General features: G+C 41.5%; 1 protein-coding gene across 1 annotated transcript in view; it reads right to left on the reverse strand.

Moving 5' to 3' along the window:
* Positions 1 to 2,534: 2,534 nt before the first annotated feature.
* Positions 2,535 to 18,472, reverse strand: part of skap1 (src kinase associated phosphoprotein 1) — a 50,365-nt gene continuing 34,427 nt past the window's right edge. The window contains exon 12 of the mRNA XM_055890916.1: positions 2,535 to 5,336. Within this exon, the coding sequence (XP_055746891.1) occupies positions 5,244 to 5,336 (93 nt within the window). The 3' untranslated portion in view covers positions 2,535 to 5,243. The remainder of the gene's footprint in view (positions 5,337 to 18,472) is intronic.

The following is an 18,472-nucleotide window of genomic DNA, read 5'->3' on the forward strand; positions in this document are numbered from 1 at the left end:
ATAGTACTTTCTCGTCTTTTACAGCATCTGAGTGGATTATTTATGTTGCAGATCAAAATTCACCCCGGCTCAGACTTTACTGTCCCAAAGAACATCTGTAGTGCGGAGTTGTCAACCATGACGGAGAGGTCTTGGAGCAGGCAGGCCTTCACCGAGAGGAAGAGCAGCTCCGTTTTGTAAAGATCATGGCTAGGAGGGGCTTGGCCATGGGGGCTCGGGAGTAGCTTTCTCAGGCGCAATAGAATTTAGTTCAAAGAAGATCTAATCACACATTGGGTCATTTTTGGGGTGGTCTCCAACACAGAATGCACATATAAGGATAACAGGTGTTGTATCGGAGATGCATCGTCTATGAAAAGAGGCTACTTGCTGTTCACTCAAACCAACAGTGTTTCAGATTCTATAGGACAATCGCTATATGCAGGAGCGCAACTTTGGTTTTAGAAGTGGGGACATTTATTTTACAGAGTTTTTTTTCTAGTCGGATAAACACTCCAAACAGCCTACCCGACCACTCGGAGGCGTCCGCATGGTCCTGAAGCACGCCGGTGCCTCGGTTTGTATCACATTCCAATGATAAAACTGGGGGTGACAAAAATGCAATTTTCAGAATGGACATGTCACTGTCCGCAGTGAAAGTTGCACCCCTGGCTATATGTATGTATTATTTGTAGCATTGTACAGCTAAGTCAGAGTCATCTTCAGACCTAACTCAAATTTAAATATCTGGCTGTGTCATTATGACTTTGGATAAATATTTGACACATTGAAGTTATTTCATTTGAACAATGGTTAAGCTAAAAGGGGAGAAAAAAGGATCCTGAAAAAGTGACAGTAATTGGTGAGAAGGTTTTTGTTCATTGATTGCAAATATGCATTTGACAGTGCGGGTATGGTCATGATATTATTTCAAAAATAATATAAATCATAAATGACTCACGGCAGAAATAATGGTGAATATTATTCCAGACACTGACATGGCTTAAAAGGATACTGTGAGATTTGAAGATTTAGGTAGTGTTTTTACTTACCCAGAGTCCGACGAACTCATGGAAACCCATTTTTAGGTCTTTTTCTTACATAGCTATACATAGTATTCAATATTTTATAAATTAGCTAATTTGACTGATAGAAAACGAGATTCTAGCCACGTCCTCATTCTCTGTCCGGTTAGAGATCGCAGAGATGTACTGTATCTCTCTTATTATGGCATCTGTGAGCGCATGGGCAGCGCCATTGAGACAACTCTGAATCATGGATTACAGTTTCTCCTGGCCCATGGACTACTTTCTGGGTAAGGAACCATCTGACTGACTATAAGGTGTAAAAAAAGTGAACTATCCCTAATTGAATTTACAAATCATTGCAAATAGGGCATTAATGGTCAAGGATGTCTAATAGCTTTAAGCTTTTCACAACGTTTTTTCATTATATATATATTTATTTTATTTATGGCCTCAAACCCAACCCTAACTGTTCTATGTGCTCTTTATCTTATGTGTTGCTTTCCCCCCACAGATGCTGTCATGATGTGCTTCCCTGGTGCAACAAAGGGACAAGTGGGAACGGCTTAAAACAGTAAAAGTTTTTTAAAAAAGTTAAAGACTAGGATTAAGTGTAGTGTTTTGTATCGTTTGTTCTAATGTTTTATTACCATAGCTACAAGTATTACTGAAATAATGCTCCCATAACATACAGTACATGTTAACACATATTATTTCCCTTTATACAACGGGTGGGTCTAATCCCGAATGCTGATTGGTTAAAACCGCATTCCAGCCGGTGTCTATTCCACAAGTTACCACCGGCTAAATCTATGACGTTTAAATGCCTATTTACTGTGTTCCATCTGATTGTGCAATCCACTGTCTCATCAGCCCAGCCAAGCAATTTATTAACTTGATCTCCACTATTAAAAAGCATCTAGACATTTTCACATTTCTTTTAGATTAACATTTAGTTTTCAACAGCGGAGATTTGTATAAACCTTGCTGTCTGTCTCTCTGACATTTGCAACATTGTTTCAATATTTAATATCTCCAGCTGTCCCATAGTGATGAACATGTCGGGATGAGACAAACAGGCAGGCAGCGTTTCTCAGCCAGTCGAAATCAGCTGGCATCATTTTTATGGATATACGTATACAAAGTCATGTCAATTGCAGCTAGTTTGCAGTCTTTCCAGCTTCAGTTTGAAGTGATTGTGTTAGCTGTGCTGTTGGCTAGCTCCTCTGAACAACAGTGTCCTGACGATTGAGCACGTTTTCTATGCCAGGCGAAATCGCACCTAATTAGCTCATTGTTGTGGATGTATCCAAATAAATGTCACTAGAAAACAGCTTAAACACATGCAAATGGAGCTACTTTGCTGTTATTCTGGCTACACCTTTTGACGTGACTGTAAGTTAGCCATAGTTGGCTAGCTAGCAAGCAAGGGATAAGAACGTTGCCAGCGAGTATGGCAATGGAGCATTTAGAACGAACGACTTGTTCTTTCCATAGATACAGAACAAAAAGACTAAACATCTCTAGCAACCAAACCAATAGAACAAACGACCAGCCAGCTTGGGTAGCAACCCTAGATTTGTTTCGGGACTATATCTTGTGGAAGGATGAAATAGTATGAATAAATTCATAAAAATAACGTTTTTAATGAAAATATGTCAATCATTATTTGAACATGTTGTTAACCTGTTGTATAAAAGTGAAAATCCCCTTGAAGCCGGTGTTTGGAGAATATGTTGGCACGGTTTGCCGGCCCTCGTCTCGGGCCTAACAACACCCATGTCAATGTATCCTTTAAACACCGGCATCTCGGGCATTATCACTCAACTATTGTGAGATACAAAGGACATATATGTAATAAACATTTTAATAATATGTTCCATACATATACAGTGTGAGCATATGTATTATAAATATATGCATATACGCTGTATGTGTATAAAAGTAAGAAATGTATGTAACATAAATGAAAATGGCCAATTCTTGTATATTTCAACATATACAGTATGTGACATATACGTACTTATATGTGTGGATACATATATAAGCATACTGTATATGGGCATATACACTGAGTGTACAAAACATTAAGGACACCTGCTCTTTCCATGACATAGACTGACCAGGTGAATCCAGGTGAAAGTGATGATCCCTTATTGATGTCACTCTTTAAATCCACTTCAATTTGTGTAGATGAAGAGGACAGGTTAAAGAAGGATTTTTAAGCCTCGAGACAATTGAGACTTGGATTGTGTATGTGTGCCATTCAGAGGGTGAATGGGCCAAACAAAAAAATGTAAGTGCCTTTGAACGGGGTATGGGAGTAGGTGTTCCTAATGTTTGGTATACTCAGTGTATGTTTCCACCATATATGCCCATATAAAACATATCCTTAATATACATATATTGCCATATATTAGTTTTCCGTATGGGTAGGTAGCCACAACAAATTGGAATTCATAACATATACATTTTGCAAATGTGTAACATATTCGTTTTGCAAATGTGTAACATATTGGACAAATTGCAATCCGCAACATAATGTACGAATTGCAATTCGTATCACATATGAAATGGATGATGGACATCCACAAATGAATACATACCATATGAAACGTAACACATCCTACTAAATGGAGTGTCTTGGATGTACATACAGAATAATACGAAATGCTCTGAGACCAGGTTGATGTAGGATAGTGCACTTTTTTGTAAAACACAAAAAGCCTATAGAAAGACAGCAGTCACAAACAGCATGATGTCAAAGCATAAGCACCCAATTCACTCGGACATAAAAGGCCAGTAGGTCCAAACCGTAAGAAAAACACAACCGTTAGGCTAAGAAAATATATTTGTACAAGCTCAACAATCTAAATATAATATTTTTCTTGATATTGTTAATTATCAGGTATTCCAATTTCAAATTCTTAATTGAAACAAGATAGTGGAGCAAGCCTGAACCCTTGTTGCCTATATGTCTTAATGTCAGCATCAAGATAACATGCACTGTAGTCTTCCTTCAGACACAAGGCTGTTGAAGGCACAAGTCAGTATGCTTTGTAATGTCGAATTCACTCAGTTCACTCAGAGGTGAGGATTTCCTATTTTAGTCACAGGGGCATAATGTTTCATAAATATCTGGCCATTTCCATTCACACACATGGGTACAAATACTGCGCACTGGAAACAATTGGATAGAGGAAACCTTTTGACATGATCCGTAATTCAATGTGTAGATCAAATGCCTCAGAAGGACCAAGGTAATGTCATTTATGCATGTAAATTAAATAAATCTTTACAAAAACATTTTACAAAAACCTTACACTAACAGCATTGCATTACATTATATTACAAAATAATAAAATATCTCAGTTTGTCATCAATCTCGAAGTGTTCAGTGTTTGGGACTGGGAACGCAGTCACATCACTCAACTGTAGAAGTAAGGCATTATACAAAGAGAAGCTATCATCAGAGCGGAACGTGTAACATACAGTTCCTGTAGTATAGTGCAGTACGATCTGTTTTCTATGGCGTATAGTTAGAATCATTTTTCCCAATTAAATGATGATGTCAATGATGCTATAATTAAGCATTACTGAGCATATCAGTATCTATAAGACGGGTTAGCTGACAACGTCACTAAAAAACGATGCGCGCACGTCGATGAACCAGAAGGCCATGTGGTGTAATGATTCTGGATGGTCAGATAGCTAGCAACAATGAGAAGAAGCTGCCATGTGGGGAATCGTAGGTGGCTCGTTTCAGCTCATTGCATCTTGTTATTGATACCATGTCTTGTTTTGACTCATGACACGTCTACGCTAATATGGCTAAAAATGAATTAGCTAGCTAACCAACAACTGTAACTATGTATTTGAGAGACAACAAGTGCTCATTGTGCAAATATATTTACATTTTCAATAAACATTTAGAGACTAGATATAGTTTACATGCTGTCAACAATCTAAGCCAGCCCCATCTGTTTTGCCCCATAGTTGCGCACGCGTCGGTTTTGTTGCTAAACAACCAACCCGTCTATTATGCTGATTGAATTTCACACGCAGTTCTACATTCAGCCACCAGATGTCTTAAATGGCCGGTCAAGCGCTGTGAATATACACCTCCTGTTCTCTCAATGGCCATCTCAATGGGTGTCAGGAGACCTGTTATGCTACATTACTCCATTAAATTATTTTATAATCTTAACGATAAAAGAGTGATCCAGTACATCTTGGAGCTCAGAGGATGTAGGCAGGGTGGAGGAAGTCTTTAGGGACGATACCGATGGTACCATTTAGCTCTCCGACCCACCAGCCATGGATGTTATACTCCTGGAACACATAGAGACACAAGTATGGTGAGGAGGAACACGCACAACTATAATCAGTAGACTATGTCATCATAGGTTAATAACAGAATTTAGCCTTGCCTCAAAATGCCTCTTGACACCTTGTTTTGTCATTTTTGGGGTACATGCAGATTGAGAATCACCAGAGGCCCAGGGGGGTTTCAGACCCCCTGAATGAGTCATGATGCAACAAAAAAAGTCTAACTTGGGGGGTGGGCTCTAAATAATGCTAATTTAACAATTCTCCTATTTGTTTAAAATGCAATTTGTACAGTGGTAAATATTCAAATAAAAGCTTATTCCAAATTAAACAAACACTCCCACATGGTAAAAAAATAAAAATATCTCATGTGGCTGCACTTGTCATCCCGTGACAGTCCCATATTTCAGCCTCTTTTCAGGTGTCCCAACTTTTCTTACCACAAAAAAAGGTATTTTTGTCAGTCAGAAAGGCGCATCAATTAATTCAGGCTACAAGAGTGTAGACCCAATGACAATCGCTAAATGTCATTACACTTTTTGGTGTTTTGTAACAGATGTCTCTTTCCATTCATCAAACGGCGCGAGACCCCCCGAATGTCACGGTGTAATTCGCACTCTGGGTACAACATCTGAAAGCCAAAGGCTATCTTATATCTATCGATCAATTTTGTATGAGGTTTACGTGTAGAATGCATGTTTGTAGAACCATTTCTCCCTCTCCTGGCTGTCTCTCTGGCCACTGGTGTGATATATCCCACATCCTCAGTCAGCAGCCCATCCTATCATACAGAGACTTCTGACACCTCACTATAGAGCCAGAGGAATGAAAAACCGACCTACTCCTAATGACTGGTGACTGGACAGAGATAATGTATAAGTTGTGTCTGGACAGAGATGACATATTGGCCGGTTAGAGCTCACAGATCAGAGTGATGGCCCAGGCCTGAAGTGTTCTTAGAGCAGGTCATGATAAGCAGCTCATCCATCTGGATGTGCAGAACAGAGAGAACATTATCATTCTGTCTGCTCGCCTACACAGAGCACTGAGAACGGACTGTTTCGATGCAATTATACAGAGTGATTGAAGGTGGAATACTCCACTCAAAATGGCAAATTGATGTGCTTGCTGACTTTAAGACAAGTGAAGCAAGCACACACATTCTCTTCATGGAAAGGTACATTTTCTAGTCCCTGTGATTTCCAACACATGGCCCTAATAAACCCATGTTTCTATCTTAAAAACCAAAAACATACAGCGAAAATGTTTTGTTGTGGAAAGCTAGCTTGAATAGTAATCCAAAAAAGGAGAGAAACAGACGGACTGGGGCATCAGAGTAGGAACGAAACAGTTTCTCTCCCCCGGGGCTGTTGCAGCTCCATTCCTCCAACCCCAGTGACAGAAAGTTGTATTTATCTCCCCAGCCCATCTGTGCAGCCCGTCTCATGTCCTCCCTGAGAAAGCTCTTTTTGATTATTAACGCCACCATTTGAATACGCTTGCTACATCACCACAGTGTGCCAATGGCAGCAAAGGTCTGTCAAGCATGCCAACTCCATCTTCCTCGCTGCTTACTACGGGTTCATACAGAGTACACCTGCTGGAAGGGGAGGTCTCGTAGTGAAGCATAGGGAGTAAATGTATTCCAATGACAATGCCCTAACTTCAATCTCTCCTACCTCCTTCGGATTTTTCTCCTTTCATTTGGTATAAAATGCATATCAGACTTTTGGATATGATGATCTCCCAGTGATTTTTTGGGGGACTTTTCCTGTTGAAAAGTGATATAAATAAAATAAAGTACATTCACTAAAGGGTAAAAAAAAAATATCTATATTTTGAGCAAAATAGTGTTTTTTCTACACAACTGACGGTTGGTCTGATGGTCACTTTGTGACGTCATCGGCCTCCTCCCGTGCTTGAGGAACAAAAGAGGAAGCCCCCCCCCCCACACACACTTGTTTCATGTGATGGGGATACCAGTGGACCACCTATTGAGATGTGACTTTTGTTAAGTAAATCAGGTGTTAAATGAGGTGAAAAGGAGACTGGAGTAGGACTTTAAGTTTCAGGAGAAAATACAATGGCTAACACCTTTCTGTGGATGCCAAGGATGCCATGCCATTTCCATACCAAGACATTCTCCTTCAATAAAAAAATGATCAAGCGGCCCTCAGTGGCAGTCTGGAATTTTTTGTGTGGCCTGGGTTCATAACTGTATATGGTGGGAGGAGGTTGAATGAGGAGAGAACAGCGCCATTTTGTGGCGGTGCGTAGACTCGTTGACCTCCCCATGACTCCTCCATTGAGAGGGTGCAAATGAACATGGGTGGGGCTGGCACGGGGAGAGAGGGGGATTGAGCGAGTTGCCATGACAACACCTGCAGTACACCAGTAGCATCGTTTATTTACCACTCAGGGGGCTGGCTAATGGTGACATTTGGATGGGCCCATCGCTCACTTTGGGCAGGAGGACAGATTGACAGCTAACGATGCCTGAAGAGGGAGGAGGTTGGCTTGACTGTCTCTCGTAGGGTGAATGACAGAAGCAGGATGCAGGAGAAGGAGCACTTTGTATGCCATGCCAGGTCACTGTGACAGCTGCTCTACCCGATTCCCACTCTCCTCCTTGAGCTATACATTCACTCCTTTTTGTAGAACATCAGGTTCTGCTCACGTTCCATTGTCATTCTTTGTATTTTTGCTCTCGCTATTTCTCTTGACGTATAAGCAATGCATACACACGTAAACACATACATTCACATACACAGATGCACACACCTACATACACACACGTACGAACACAAACGCACACCTACATACACACGTACGCAGGAGGAGTGTTAATAAGACTGGCCCATAAGGCAGGCCTTGGACGTGATGGAGCGCAGGAAGTCTCTCATTGCCCTGCCGCTGAACCCGCCGTCTGGGTGTTACAATCTCCCCCTGCCCTCCCTTCATCTCCCCCTCTTTCTCTCTAGCTACCTCTCCCCCTCTCTGTTTCGCTCTCATCCACAAGGAGAGTCATCAGACACACACTGCAGCGCTGCGTCTCTCTCCACTAGTCATCCTAACAATGAAACATGGACACCTCTTACAAGCCGGCAGCTCCTGGTCTATTTGACCACAAATCTAGTCAAAGAATTTTGCTCACACAGGTGGACTGGACTGCCTTAGCTGTTCCAGAAATATTTTTGCACATGGACACGTATCCGACCATTGCAAAATAAATGTCTACTTATTTTGCCAGATATGAATATTTAAACGGAATCCTAGCAATGCCTATTTAGAGATTTGGAGACATTGGTTTTAGGCTCGGTGATTTCTTTCAATTGTTTCGATCTGTTTAATAAACAGGCAATCTTTTAATTTAATCAAAGAGATAGATTCAAAGTCGAGAGATGACTGAGCATGAGAGCGGTCTAAATTATGAAGGAACAAACAATCAGCTTCTCTTCGAAAGCCGCCTTGGGATTATGGATGGTTCTTTAACTTAATAACAATTTAAAGTGGATTTGTGTATGCCGCTGAGTGTCTGTAATGATAGCTGTTTACGCTGCCCCTCATTTATAATAATTAGGCAGAATGTTAAGGGTTGCCCAGGCACAGTTCTAGGCTATTGGATGGGCCTGAAAAATAACCTTACTGTAGTTGACCGGGAGATGACCACTGCCTCCTAGATGACCCCAAATCCCAGACTCACCCCCTACCACTTTGGGTGGTAAATAGGATGTCTTGCCCTGTCTATAGGGTATTGGTGTCTATAGCCACAAAAGCAGCTTTAAAGTGGTGTGTGACAAAGAAAGGGAGCGATAAAGAGGGGAGGGATAAAGGGTTCACACAAAGAGATAAAGGGATCTCCATCTGATTGTTTTTCCTCCCTTTTCCCCTTTCTTTGGCCACATTCACATGGTGTGACCTATGGCAATGGGCCAACTGGGGTTGTTATGGACTTAAGGCAGTTGAGGACATGAGAATATGACGCTATATGGAAATAAAATACAAACATATTATTTATACTAAGAAAATACAAACGACATCTTTTTTTCAATCACATTGGCAAATTGTTCAGATGTCAGTGGTATACTACTTAGTATACTCGTATACTCTGTTGTACTAAGAGTCAAAACTCTTAGTACAACAGTAAAAACTGCAAACACTTGCAATGCCCCCCGTCTTTTATGTTCAGAACCTTTGATTGAGCCTTCATTGGAGTTCCACACATCTTTCAGCCGTGAGAACATTTAGTTTAGTCACCAATACATCCGATAATAATAAACTCACAGTTTAGTTTGAACTAAAATGTAATCCAATAGCAAAAAAAATAATTTTAAATTTTAAAAACTGATCTTTTTGAAGTTCTGAATAGAAGGAATATTAAAGATTAAATCAAATGTTCCATACAGTGTTTAGCTATGTACCCGTATGTAAAATGTGTTCAAGTTTAGTGCAAATCATATAAAAAAAGATACAAAATTGAGAGATACAAAATTGTTCCAATGTAAGGTTTAGAGCAAGATGTCAGTCTTACAGTTTCAGTATCCTCATAACGTACATACTTCGGAAAGTATTCAGACCCCTAAAAATCAGAAATACCTTATTTACATAAGTATTCAGACACTTTGCTATGAGACTTGAAATTGAGCTCAGGTGCGTCCTGTTTCCATTGATCATCCTTGAGATGTTTCTACAACTTTATTGGAGTCAACCTGTGGTCAGTTCAATTGGTTGCACATGATTTGTCAAGGCACACACCTGTCTATATAAGGTCCCACAGTTGACAGTTCATGTTAGAGCAAAAACCAAGCTATGAGGTCGAAGGGATTGTCTGTAGAGCTACAAGACAGGATTGTGTCGAGGCACAGATCTGGGGAAGGGTCCCAAAAAAATGTCTGCAGCATTGAAGGTCCTCAAAGAACACAGTGGCCTCCATCATTCTTAAATGGAAGAAGTTTGGAACCACCAAGACTCTTCCTAGAGCTGGCTGGCCACCCAGCCAAACTGTAATCGAGGGAGAAGGGCCTTGGTCAGGAAGGTGACAAAGAACCCGATGGGCACTGACAGAGCTCCAGAGTTCCTCTGTAGAGATGGGAGAACCTTCCAAAAGGACAACCATCTCTGCAGCACTGCACCAATCAGGCCTTTATGCTAGAGTGGCCAGACAGAAGCAACTCCTCAGTAAAAGGCACATGACAGCCCACTTGGAGTTTGCCAAAAGGCACCTAAAGGACTCTCAGACCATGAGAAACAAGATTCTCTGGTCTGATGAAACCAAGATTGAACTCTTTGGCCTGAATGCCAAGCGTCACGTCTGATGAGACCTGGCCCCATCCCTACCGTGAAGCATGGTGGTGGCTGCATCATGCTGTGGGGATGTTTTTCAGCGGCAGGGACTCGCAGGCTAGTCAGGAATGACGGAAAGATGAACGGAGCAAAATACAGAGATCCTTGATGAAAACCTGATCCAGAGGGCTCAGGACATCAGAATGGGGTGACGGTTCATCTTCCAACAGGACAATGACCCTAAGCACACAGCCAAGGCAATGCAGGAGTGGCTTCGGGACAAGTCTTTGAATGTGCTTGAGTGGCCCAGCCAGATTCTGGACAAGAACCTGGTGGAACATCTCTGAGAGACCTAAAAATAGCTGTGCAGTGACACTTCCAACCTGACAGAGCTTGTGAGGATCTGCAGAGAAGAATGGGAGAAACTCCCCAAATACAGGTGTGCCAAGCATGTAGTGTCATACCCAAGAAGACTTGGGCTGTAATCGCTGGCAAAGGTGCTTCAACAAAGTACTGAGTAAATGGTCTGCACACTTATGTCAATGTCACAATTCAGTATTTTAATTTGATTATAAATGAGCAAAAAAAATGTAAACCTGTTTTTGCTTTTGTCATTATGGGGTATTGTGTGTAGATTGATGAGGAGGAAAAAAACATTTTAATGAATTTTAGAATAAGACTAAAGTAACAAAATGTGGAAAAGGTCAAGTGGTCTGAATACTTTTCGAACGTAGAAATTGTTTCTATGTAGAAAAAATCATCAGATATTATGGGATGTATCGCACAAGATCAACTTTTCTATGTGACTTACATCATTACTGCAACTGCTACCGTTTCACCAGCTAAAATTATCAGTGTATCAATGACATCCAGAAGATGAGTGGAATATATTGTTATATTACAACCAAATTATTTCAGCACATTACACTATAATTCCAAATGGTAGCATATATAGTTTCCATTTTGTCCTATTGAAGCACGCGGACTGATGGAGGATAATGATGTAGTTATTACAGCCACATCTTTATATGATTTGGTTCTACCTTCCAACATAATGTCAATTGATACATTTCTGATGTAAAAAATATAGAATGTGACACATTTATCAGCATCATTTCTCTTGACGCCGTTAATCACGTCTCCATTTCTTCAAGGCATGGAACCTTTTAAGCGCACCTTTTATGTGCAGAACATAACACAGTAAACGCTTGCGCCTTTAGCTACATTGCCGAAGACCGTGTGCCACTAGACAAAATAATGTAAAAGTTATGCCCAATATTACCGGAGATACAGTGGGCCCAATATGTTATTTTATTTCTGCTCCGGATTCGTGAGCCATTTTAAACTACTCGTAGGTCGCTATTTTTTTGGTTTGATAACAAACGGTTGCTAGCAACCGGATAACTTGACCACTGACTAGGCTATGTACATATTTGGATGGCGCAGGAAAAACTGAAAAGGAATAGGCTACTCAAAGAGATGTTTCGAAGGTAGACTGCATATGCAAGCGTGGGGTGTATGATTGTGTGTGTGTGTGTGAGAGAATGTGTGTGAGATCGGGAGTAAGTAAGAGAGAGAGGGTGTGGAAGGGTGGGCCTACACTCATAGAAAAAAGCGTTCCAAAAGGGTTCTTCAGCTGTCCCCAAAGGAGAACCCTTTTTGGTTGTAGGTAGAACTCTTGTGGGTTTTATGTAGAACTCTCTCTGGAAAGCGTTCTACATGGAACTCAAAAGGGTTCTACCTGGAACCAAAAAGGGTTCTTCAAAGGGTTCTCCTATGGGGACACCCGAAGAACCCTTTTAGGTTCTAGATAGCACCTTTTTTCCCTAAGAGTGTATGTTGAAAGTTCTCTGAACAGTACAGATGGTTACAATGTTTTCATAACATTCTTCAACAAGTTTAATATGTTCCTTGTATTCATAGAGCCAGTTCTTTTTTCCTTTAGTGACACTCATTTAGAATGCCTGAAGCTGTGTTGTGTGTTTGTGTGTGTGTGTGTGTGTGTGTGAGCGAGAGAAAGAGTGTGCCTGTGTGTATGTGTGAATGTTTATAATCAAAGTTATTTCTGTTTTGATTGCATTTATGAATAAAGGCCTTTAATTCATTTAATCAATCCTAAATGGTTTGTTTTTTCTCCTCGCTGCAAACTTAAACATAACTCATAGTTATTTACTTAGGGTAAAGTTCATGTTAATTTAAGAGGGAGATATAGCCTACTAGTGTAAATCAGTCTCAGAGTGTGTGTGCTGTCAACCATTAAACATTCTCAGTATTAATTACTCAGTTATTGGCTGAGACAGAAACGCACAAAGGTCAGCCACTAGGTGTCACTAGTGTCCATGTTCTGGAGAGCTGCATGGAACAGCAGTGTCTGGAGTTCTGTCACAAACAACTTTACAACTGCTGCTGGATTGGTTGACTGATTCTCTCTCACTATCTCTATCTCTCTCTGTCACTATCTCGCTCTCTCTCAAAGAGATGGACGTGTTAGCAAGAGTTTAAAGGAGACTAGGTGGGTTGACATCGTAAATCTCTCCCACTCCATTCCACCATTCCAGATGAGCGCCTCTGGGAATATCGGAATGTGGCTGCTAACCTGTGGAGCCATGTCTTTTGATTCCGGCTACATAAATTACAGTCCCGGAATGCAGGACAACCCGACGGATTAGTGAGAACCATGCTTACGAGTGAATATAAGTAATACAGATGTTAGGAGAGCAAAGATAGCATTTACTCATTTTAGACATTTTGGGAGCAAAAAAAAGATGGCATTTACTAATTTCAGACATTTGATCAGGAAAATCATAATATGCAGTGCCTAGTGAAAGTCTACACACCCTTTACAGTCTTCACATTTTGCTGACATTTACAATGAAATCTAAAAATCGAATTTTCCCACAAAAAAAATGATATATTATTTATTTACACTGCATGAATATTAACCCAGGGTAAGGTTAAAATCACTATTCAGCACAGCACTATTTGGCTTAAGCAATGAAGCTCTCCATAATTTCCTTTTAGCTTCAGGAGGTCCGTCTTGTCCTCCTGAAGGGCTTGCCTGTAGACTCGAGCCACTATTGGTCGTCCATGAATTTCTCCACAGTGGACAGACAGGTGGTTGACAGTCGTGGTGAGCACACTGACTAGGTTGTTCGCCAGAGTCCGCCACTCCTCTTTGGTTTCTTGCAGAACTATCTCGTACTGTTGCTTTGCAGCTTTCAGCTTCTCCACGGCGTGGTCATATCCCAAGGTCACCTTCTTCTCCAGCGGCTTGTGGTGGTTCTCCGCATCCTCAATCTCAGCAGCCAACTTCTGATTTTCACCGGCCATCTCCTGCATGTGGTGTTCATGCTGCTCGTCCACCCTGCGAATACACTCTTCTTCCACATCGTTTATCATTTTCCTAAGTGAATTTTGAATCTGTGTTCTGTATTGGACCATAGTCGATGGTTTGTATTCTGTTGTGGTCCTGATAACATTTACAGGCCAGCTTGTGGTACACAGCTACCTTCACTTCAGCTGTCTCCTAGGCCAGAGAGATCTCCTCTTTCCACATGTACTGCTCAGCCTGCTCCAGGTTTTTGGTCAGGCTGGTCTGCTACAGCCCACACTTCTCCCAGTTGATCCTCTCGATATTTGCTGGGGTGAACTTCTGGGTGGACAGGACCCTCAATTGCTCCTATTTCAGGATCATCACCTGCAGACCCGATGCTTCCACCTCCTCAGACAGTCCTGAGGAGGTTGGCTTTGAATGATGTCAGTTCACTGCGAAAGCTCTGAAGCTTCTGCAGGTCCACGCGCATTTCACTTTCTCCACTCGTTAAGACTGTCCGTTTGACTTTCTTTCTCCAGCCGCTCAACCTTATCACACAGGATCCTGTACCTCTCCATGGACACCAGAAGAGCTTCGTCCACATTGTACCGTTTCTTTAAATAAGCAAGGCATTATTTGTCCTCCTCTTCAAGTGTGTCTGCTCCTTGCATAAACCTGTGGTCGGTTTCCGCAGTGTAGTCTAGAAAGAGCTTATTGAAGTCAACACCCTCCTCCATCTCCATGCTGCCATCATAAAAACCATAGATTAGTTGATCCCGTTGTTTGCTCATTCAGCGAAATATCTTACAAGTATCAGTGAGCCAGGTCAGAGCCCCTAACACCTGTGGCCAGGTATGTGGAGCTCCCACAGAGAACATGGCACTTTTAGAGAGTGCAAATGGATATCCCTAGTCTTTGAGGATCCCCTGGACCTCATCCTCCACTTTGGAGGTGGGCATCTGGAAGGTGAGGAACTCAAACATCTTCAGGAACTCCTTGGAGGAGGGATCCTGGAGAGACTTGACCAACACTGAACCAGGAAACTCCTTGGAGGGACCCTGGAGAGACTTGACCAACACTGAACCAGGAAACTCCTTGGAGGAGGGACCCTGGAGAGACTTGACCAACACTGAACCAGGAAACTCCTTGGAGGAGGGACCCTGGAGAGACTTGACCAACACTGAACCAGGAAACTCCTTGGAGGAGGGACCCTGGAGAGACTTGACCAAAACTGAACCAGGAAACTCTTTGTGACAGAAACATATACAACTGTCTGATGAACAAAGACCTTGTCATGTAAGGGCCGGGTATCCTTCATCTTCTCTGCATCTCCAAAGGCTTCGAAGGAGCGGTAACGAGCCAAGTCAGCACCACTGGTCTGACTTCCAAAAAAACTGGTAGGGAGTCATTGATGGACAGCAATATTTAAACCTTATACCTGATTTTCTAGCAGATTTAAGTCGGGACTGAGACTGGACCATTCAGGAACACTCAACACCCATTGGGAAGCCATTCTGGTGTGTCTTTTGGCATTGAAATTAGTGTAATTGTCCCGCTGAAAAACAAAACTCTATCCCAGGGTTAGGTATTCAGAATACTGAGGCAGGGTTTTCGCTAACTTTATCTGGACTGCTCCGTTCATATTTATTTTGATCCTGACAAACTCGCCAGTCTCTGCCTGGTGAAAAGCACGACATGATGCTGCTACTACGATAAGAATGAAGCCTGTGTTAAAAAAATCCACTCCATAATCAATTTTGTTTGCAAAGAAATTCTATTTTTGGCCTAAATACCTAAAAACCACAGGCTTGGGTCAAATCCAATACAACACAACACTGTGAATCCCTCTGTATTTTCAAGTATTGTGAAGGCAGAATTATTTTACGGGTATGTTTGTCACCGGCAGGGACACGGGAGCTTGTCAGGATCAAAATAAATATAAATAGGGTCAACGCTAATAAAATGTTAGAGGCAAACAATTACACAATTGTATATGCCAAAGACACAACAAAAGGTGTGAAATGTCTCAATCCTAACTTAAATTTGCTTAAAAATCAGAGACAAGGTTTGAATATTGCTGTTCATCAATGACTCCCAACCAAATTTACTGAGCTCGAGCAATTTTGGCAAAAACAATGGATAAATGTTGCCCTAAGAGTTGTTGGTAGAATCCTATTCGAAATGATTCACAGCTGTTAATGGCAAAATGTGAAGAAAGGGTGTATCGACTTTCACTAGAGACTGTATATGTGCAATACATAGTCCTAACCTGTCAGTTCTGAAAATAAGAACTCGAAAAAGTTATCATTTCCGTATGCATACGTAGAATATCTCCAGTAGTATGTCCAAAAAATATAGAAATGGTAGAGAGTAAAATGGTATGATATTAGTATGATAATGTTTATCAGAAGAATCTATAACAGCTAAAAACATGCCATGCTCTAAAATGCTATACACACACACACACACACACACACACACACACACACACACACACACACACACACACACACACACACACACACACACACACACACACACACACACACACACACACACACACAATTCCCCCCTTATATACAAACACAGTAAAAAACCTATCCGATAAAAAAAAAAACACAAATACTGTAAAAATGCTCCTCTTTACAGTAATATCTCGCTAGATCAATAATGATTGATGGGGGCTCTTTGTATAATCGTCATGTACTACTCAGTTCACAGCCATACGACACCGTGCCTGTGGCCAGCCCTTAGCCTGGTCTACACTCAGGCAATCAATCAAATCACAGAGTTTCTGTATTCCAACGTGCCTAGAATTCTTTGGTTGATATTTCTGCCAATGTGCATGATTTTTTTTGTTGTAGCTGATTGCCCACCGCTGCCTACGTAGCTGCTGTGCTGAGTGCCGCCAACCCCCCCTCCTGCCGCCAACCCCCCGTCCTTGATCGCCTTTGTCTGGTCACTGGTGTAGCCTACAAACTTCATGTTGTACACAAAATTGTTCAAACTGTTGGATTCCATGCCTCAGTAAGCATAAGCGCAATTTCATGTTCTTTTTTCAGGATGGGAGGAGGCTACAAGCAGCTATTTACATACTTGACATAAAATACATTATCAAAAATGTTCGTACAAACATTGTTGTCAGTATTGCAAACATAAGCAGAACACAAACAGGCAGTCTTAACGATTTCATGTTCTTCTTAGCTGCATGTAACTCAGCAGCTAAGAAAAACATGAAATCGTTAAGACTGCCTGTTTGTGTCATGCTTATGTTTGCAATACTGACAACAAAGTTCGTACGGACATTTTGATAATGTATTTTCTGTCAAATATTTACTTGCCACGATATCAGCATTTATACAATGGATAGGTCTAATCCTGAATGCTGATTGGATAAACCGCATTCCAGCCGGTGTCTATTCCTCAAGTTACCACCGGCTAAATCTATGACGTTAAAATGCCTATTTACTGTGTTCCATCTGATTGTGCAATCCACTGTCTCATCAGCTCAGGCAAGGAAGTTATAAACTTGATCTCCACTATAAAAAGCATCTAGACATTATCTCACATTTCTTTTAGATTAACATTTAGTTTTCAACTGCAGAGATTTGTTGTCACGACTTCCGCCTAAGTCGGTCCCTCTCCTCTCCCACAAATGTTCTATAGGATTGAGGTCAGGGCTTTGTGAAGGCCACTCCAACACCTTGACTTTGTTGTCCTTAAGCCATTTTGCCACAACTTTGGAAGTATGCTTGGGGTTATTGTCCATTTGGAAGACCCATTTGTGACCAAGCTTTAACTTCCTGATTGATGTCTTGAGATGTTGCTTCAATATATCCACATCATTTTCCTTTTCATAATGCCATCTATTTTGTGAAGTGCACCAGTCCCTCCTGCAGCAAAACACCCCCGCAACATGAGGCTGCCACCCCCGTGCTTCACGGTTGGGATGGTGTTCTTCAGCTTGCATGCCTCCCCCTTTTTCCTCCAAACATAACGCTGGTCATTTTGACCAAACAGTTCTATTTTTGTTTCATCAGACCAGAGGACATTTCTCCAAAAAGTACAATCTTTGTCCCCAAGTGCAGTTGCAAACCGTAGTCTGGCTTTTTTATGGCGGTTTTGGACCAGTGGCTTCTTCCTTGCTGAGCGGGCTTTCAGGTTATGTCAATATAGGACTCGTTTTACTGTGGACATAGATACTTTTGTACCTGTTTCCTCCAGCATCTTCGCAAGGTCCTTTGCTGTTGTTCTGGGATTGATTTGCAATTTTCGCACCAAAGTACGTTCATCTCTAGGAGACAGAACGAGTCTCCTTCCTGAGCGGTATGACGGCTGCGTGGTCCCATGGTGTTTATACTTGCGTACTATTGTTTGTTCAGATGAACGTGGTACCTTCAGGTGTTTGTAAATTGCTCCCAAAGATGAACCAGACTTGTGGAGGTCCACAATTGTTTGATTTTCCCATGATGTCAAGCAAAGAGGCACTGAGTTTGAAGGTAGGGCTTGAAATACATCCAGAGGTACACCTCCAATTTATGTC

This window comes from Salvelinus fontinalis, chromosome 30 (assembly GCF_029448725.1).
Source record: "Salvelinus fontinalis isolate EN_2023a chromosome 30, ASM2944872v1, whole genome shotgun sequence".
In the NCBI taxonomy this organism is placed as follows: domain Eukaryota; kingdom Metazoa; phylum Chordata; class Actinopteri; order Salmoniformes; family Salmonidae; genus Salvelinus; species Salvelinus fontinalis.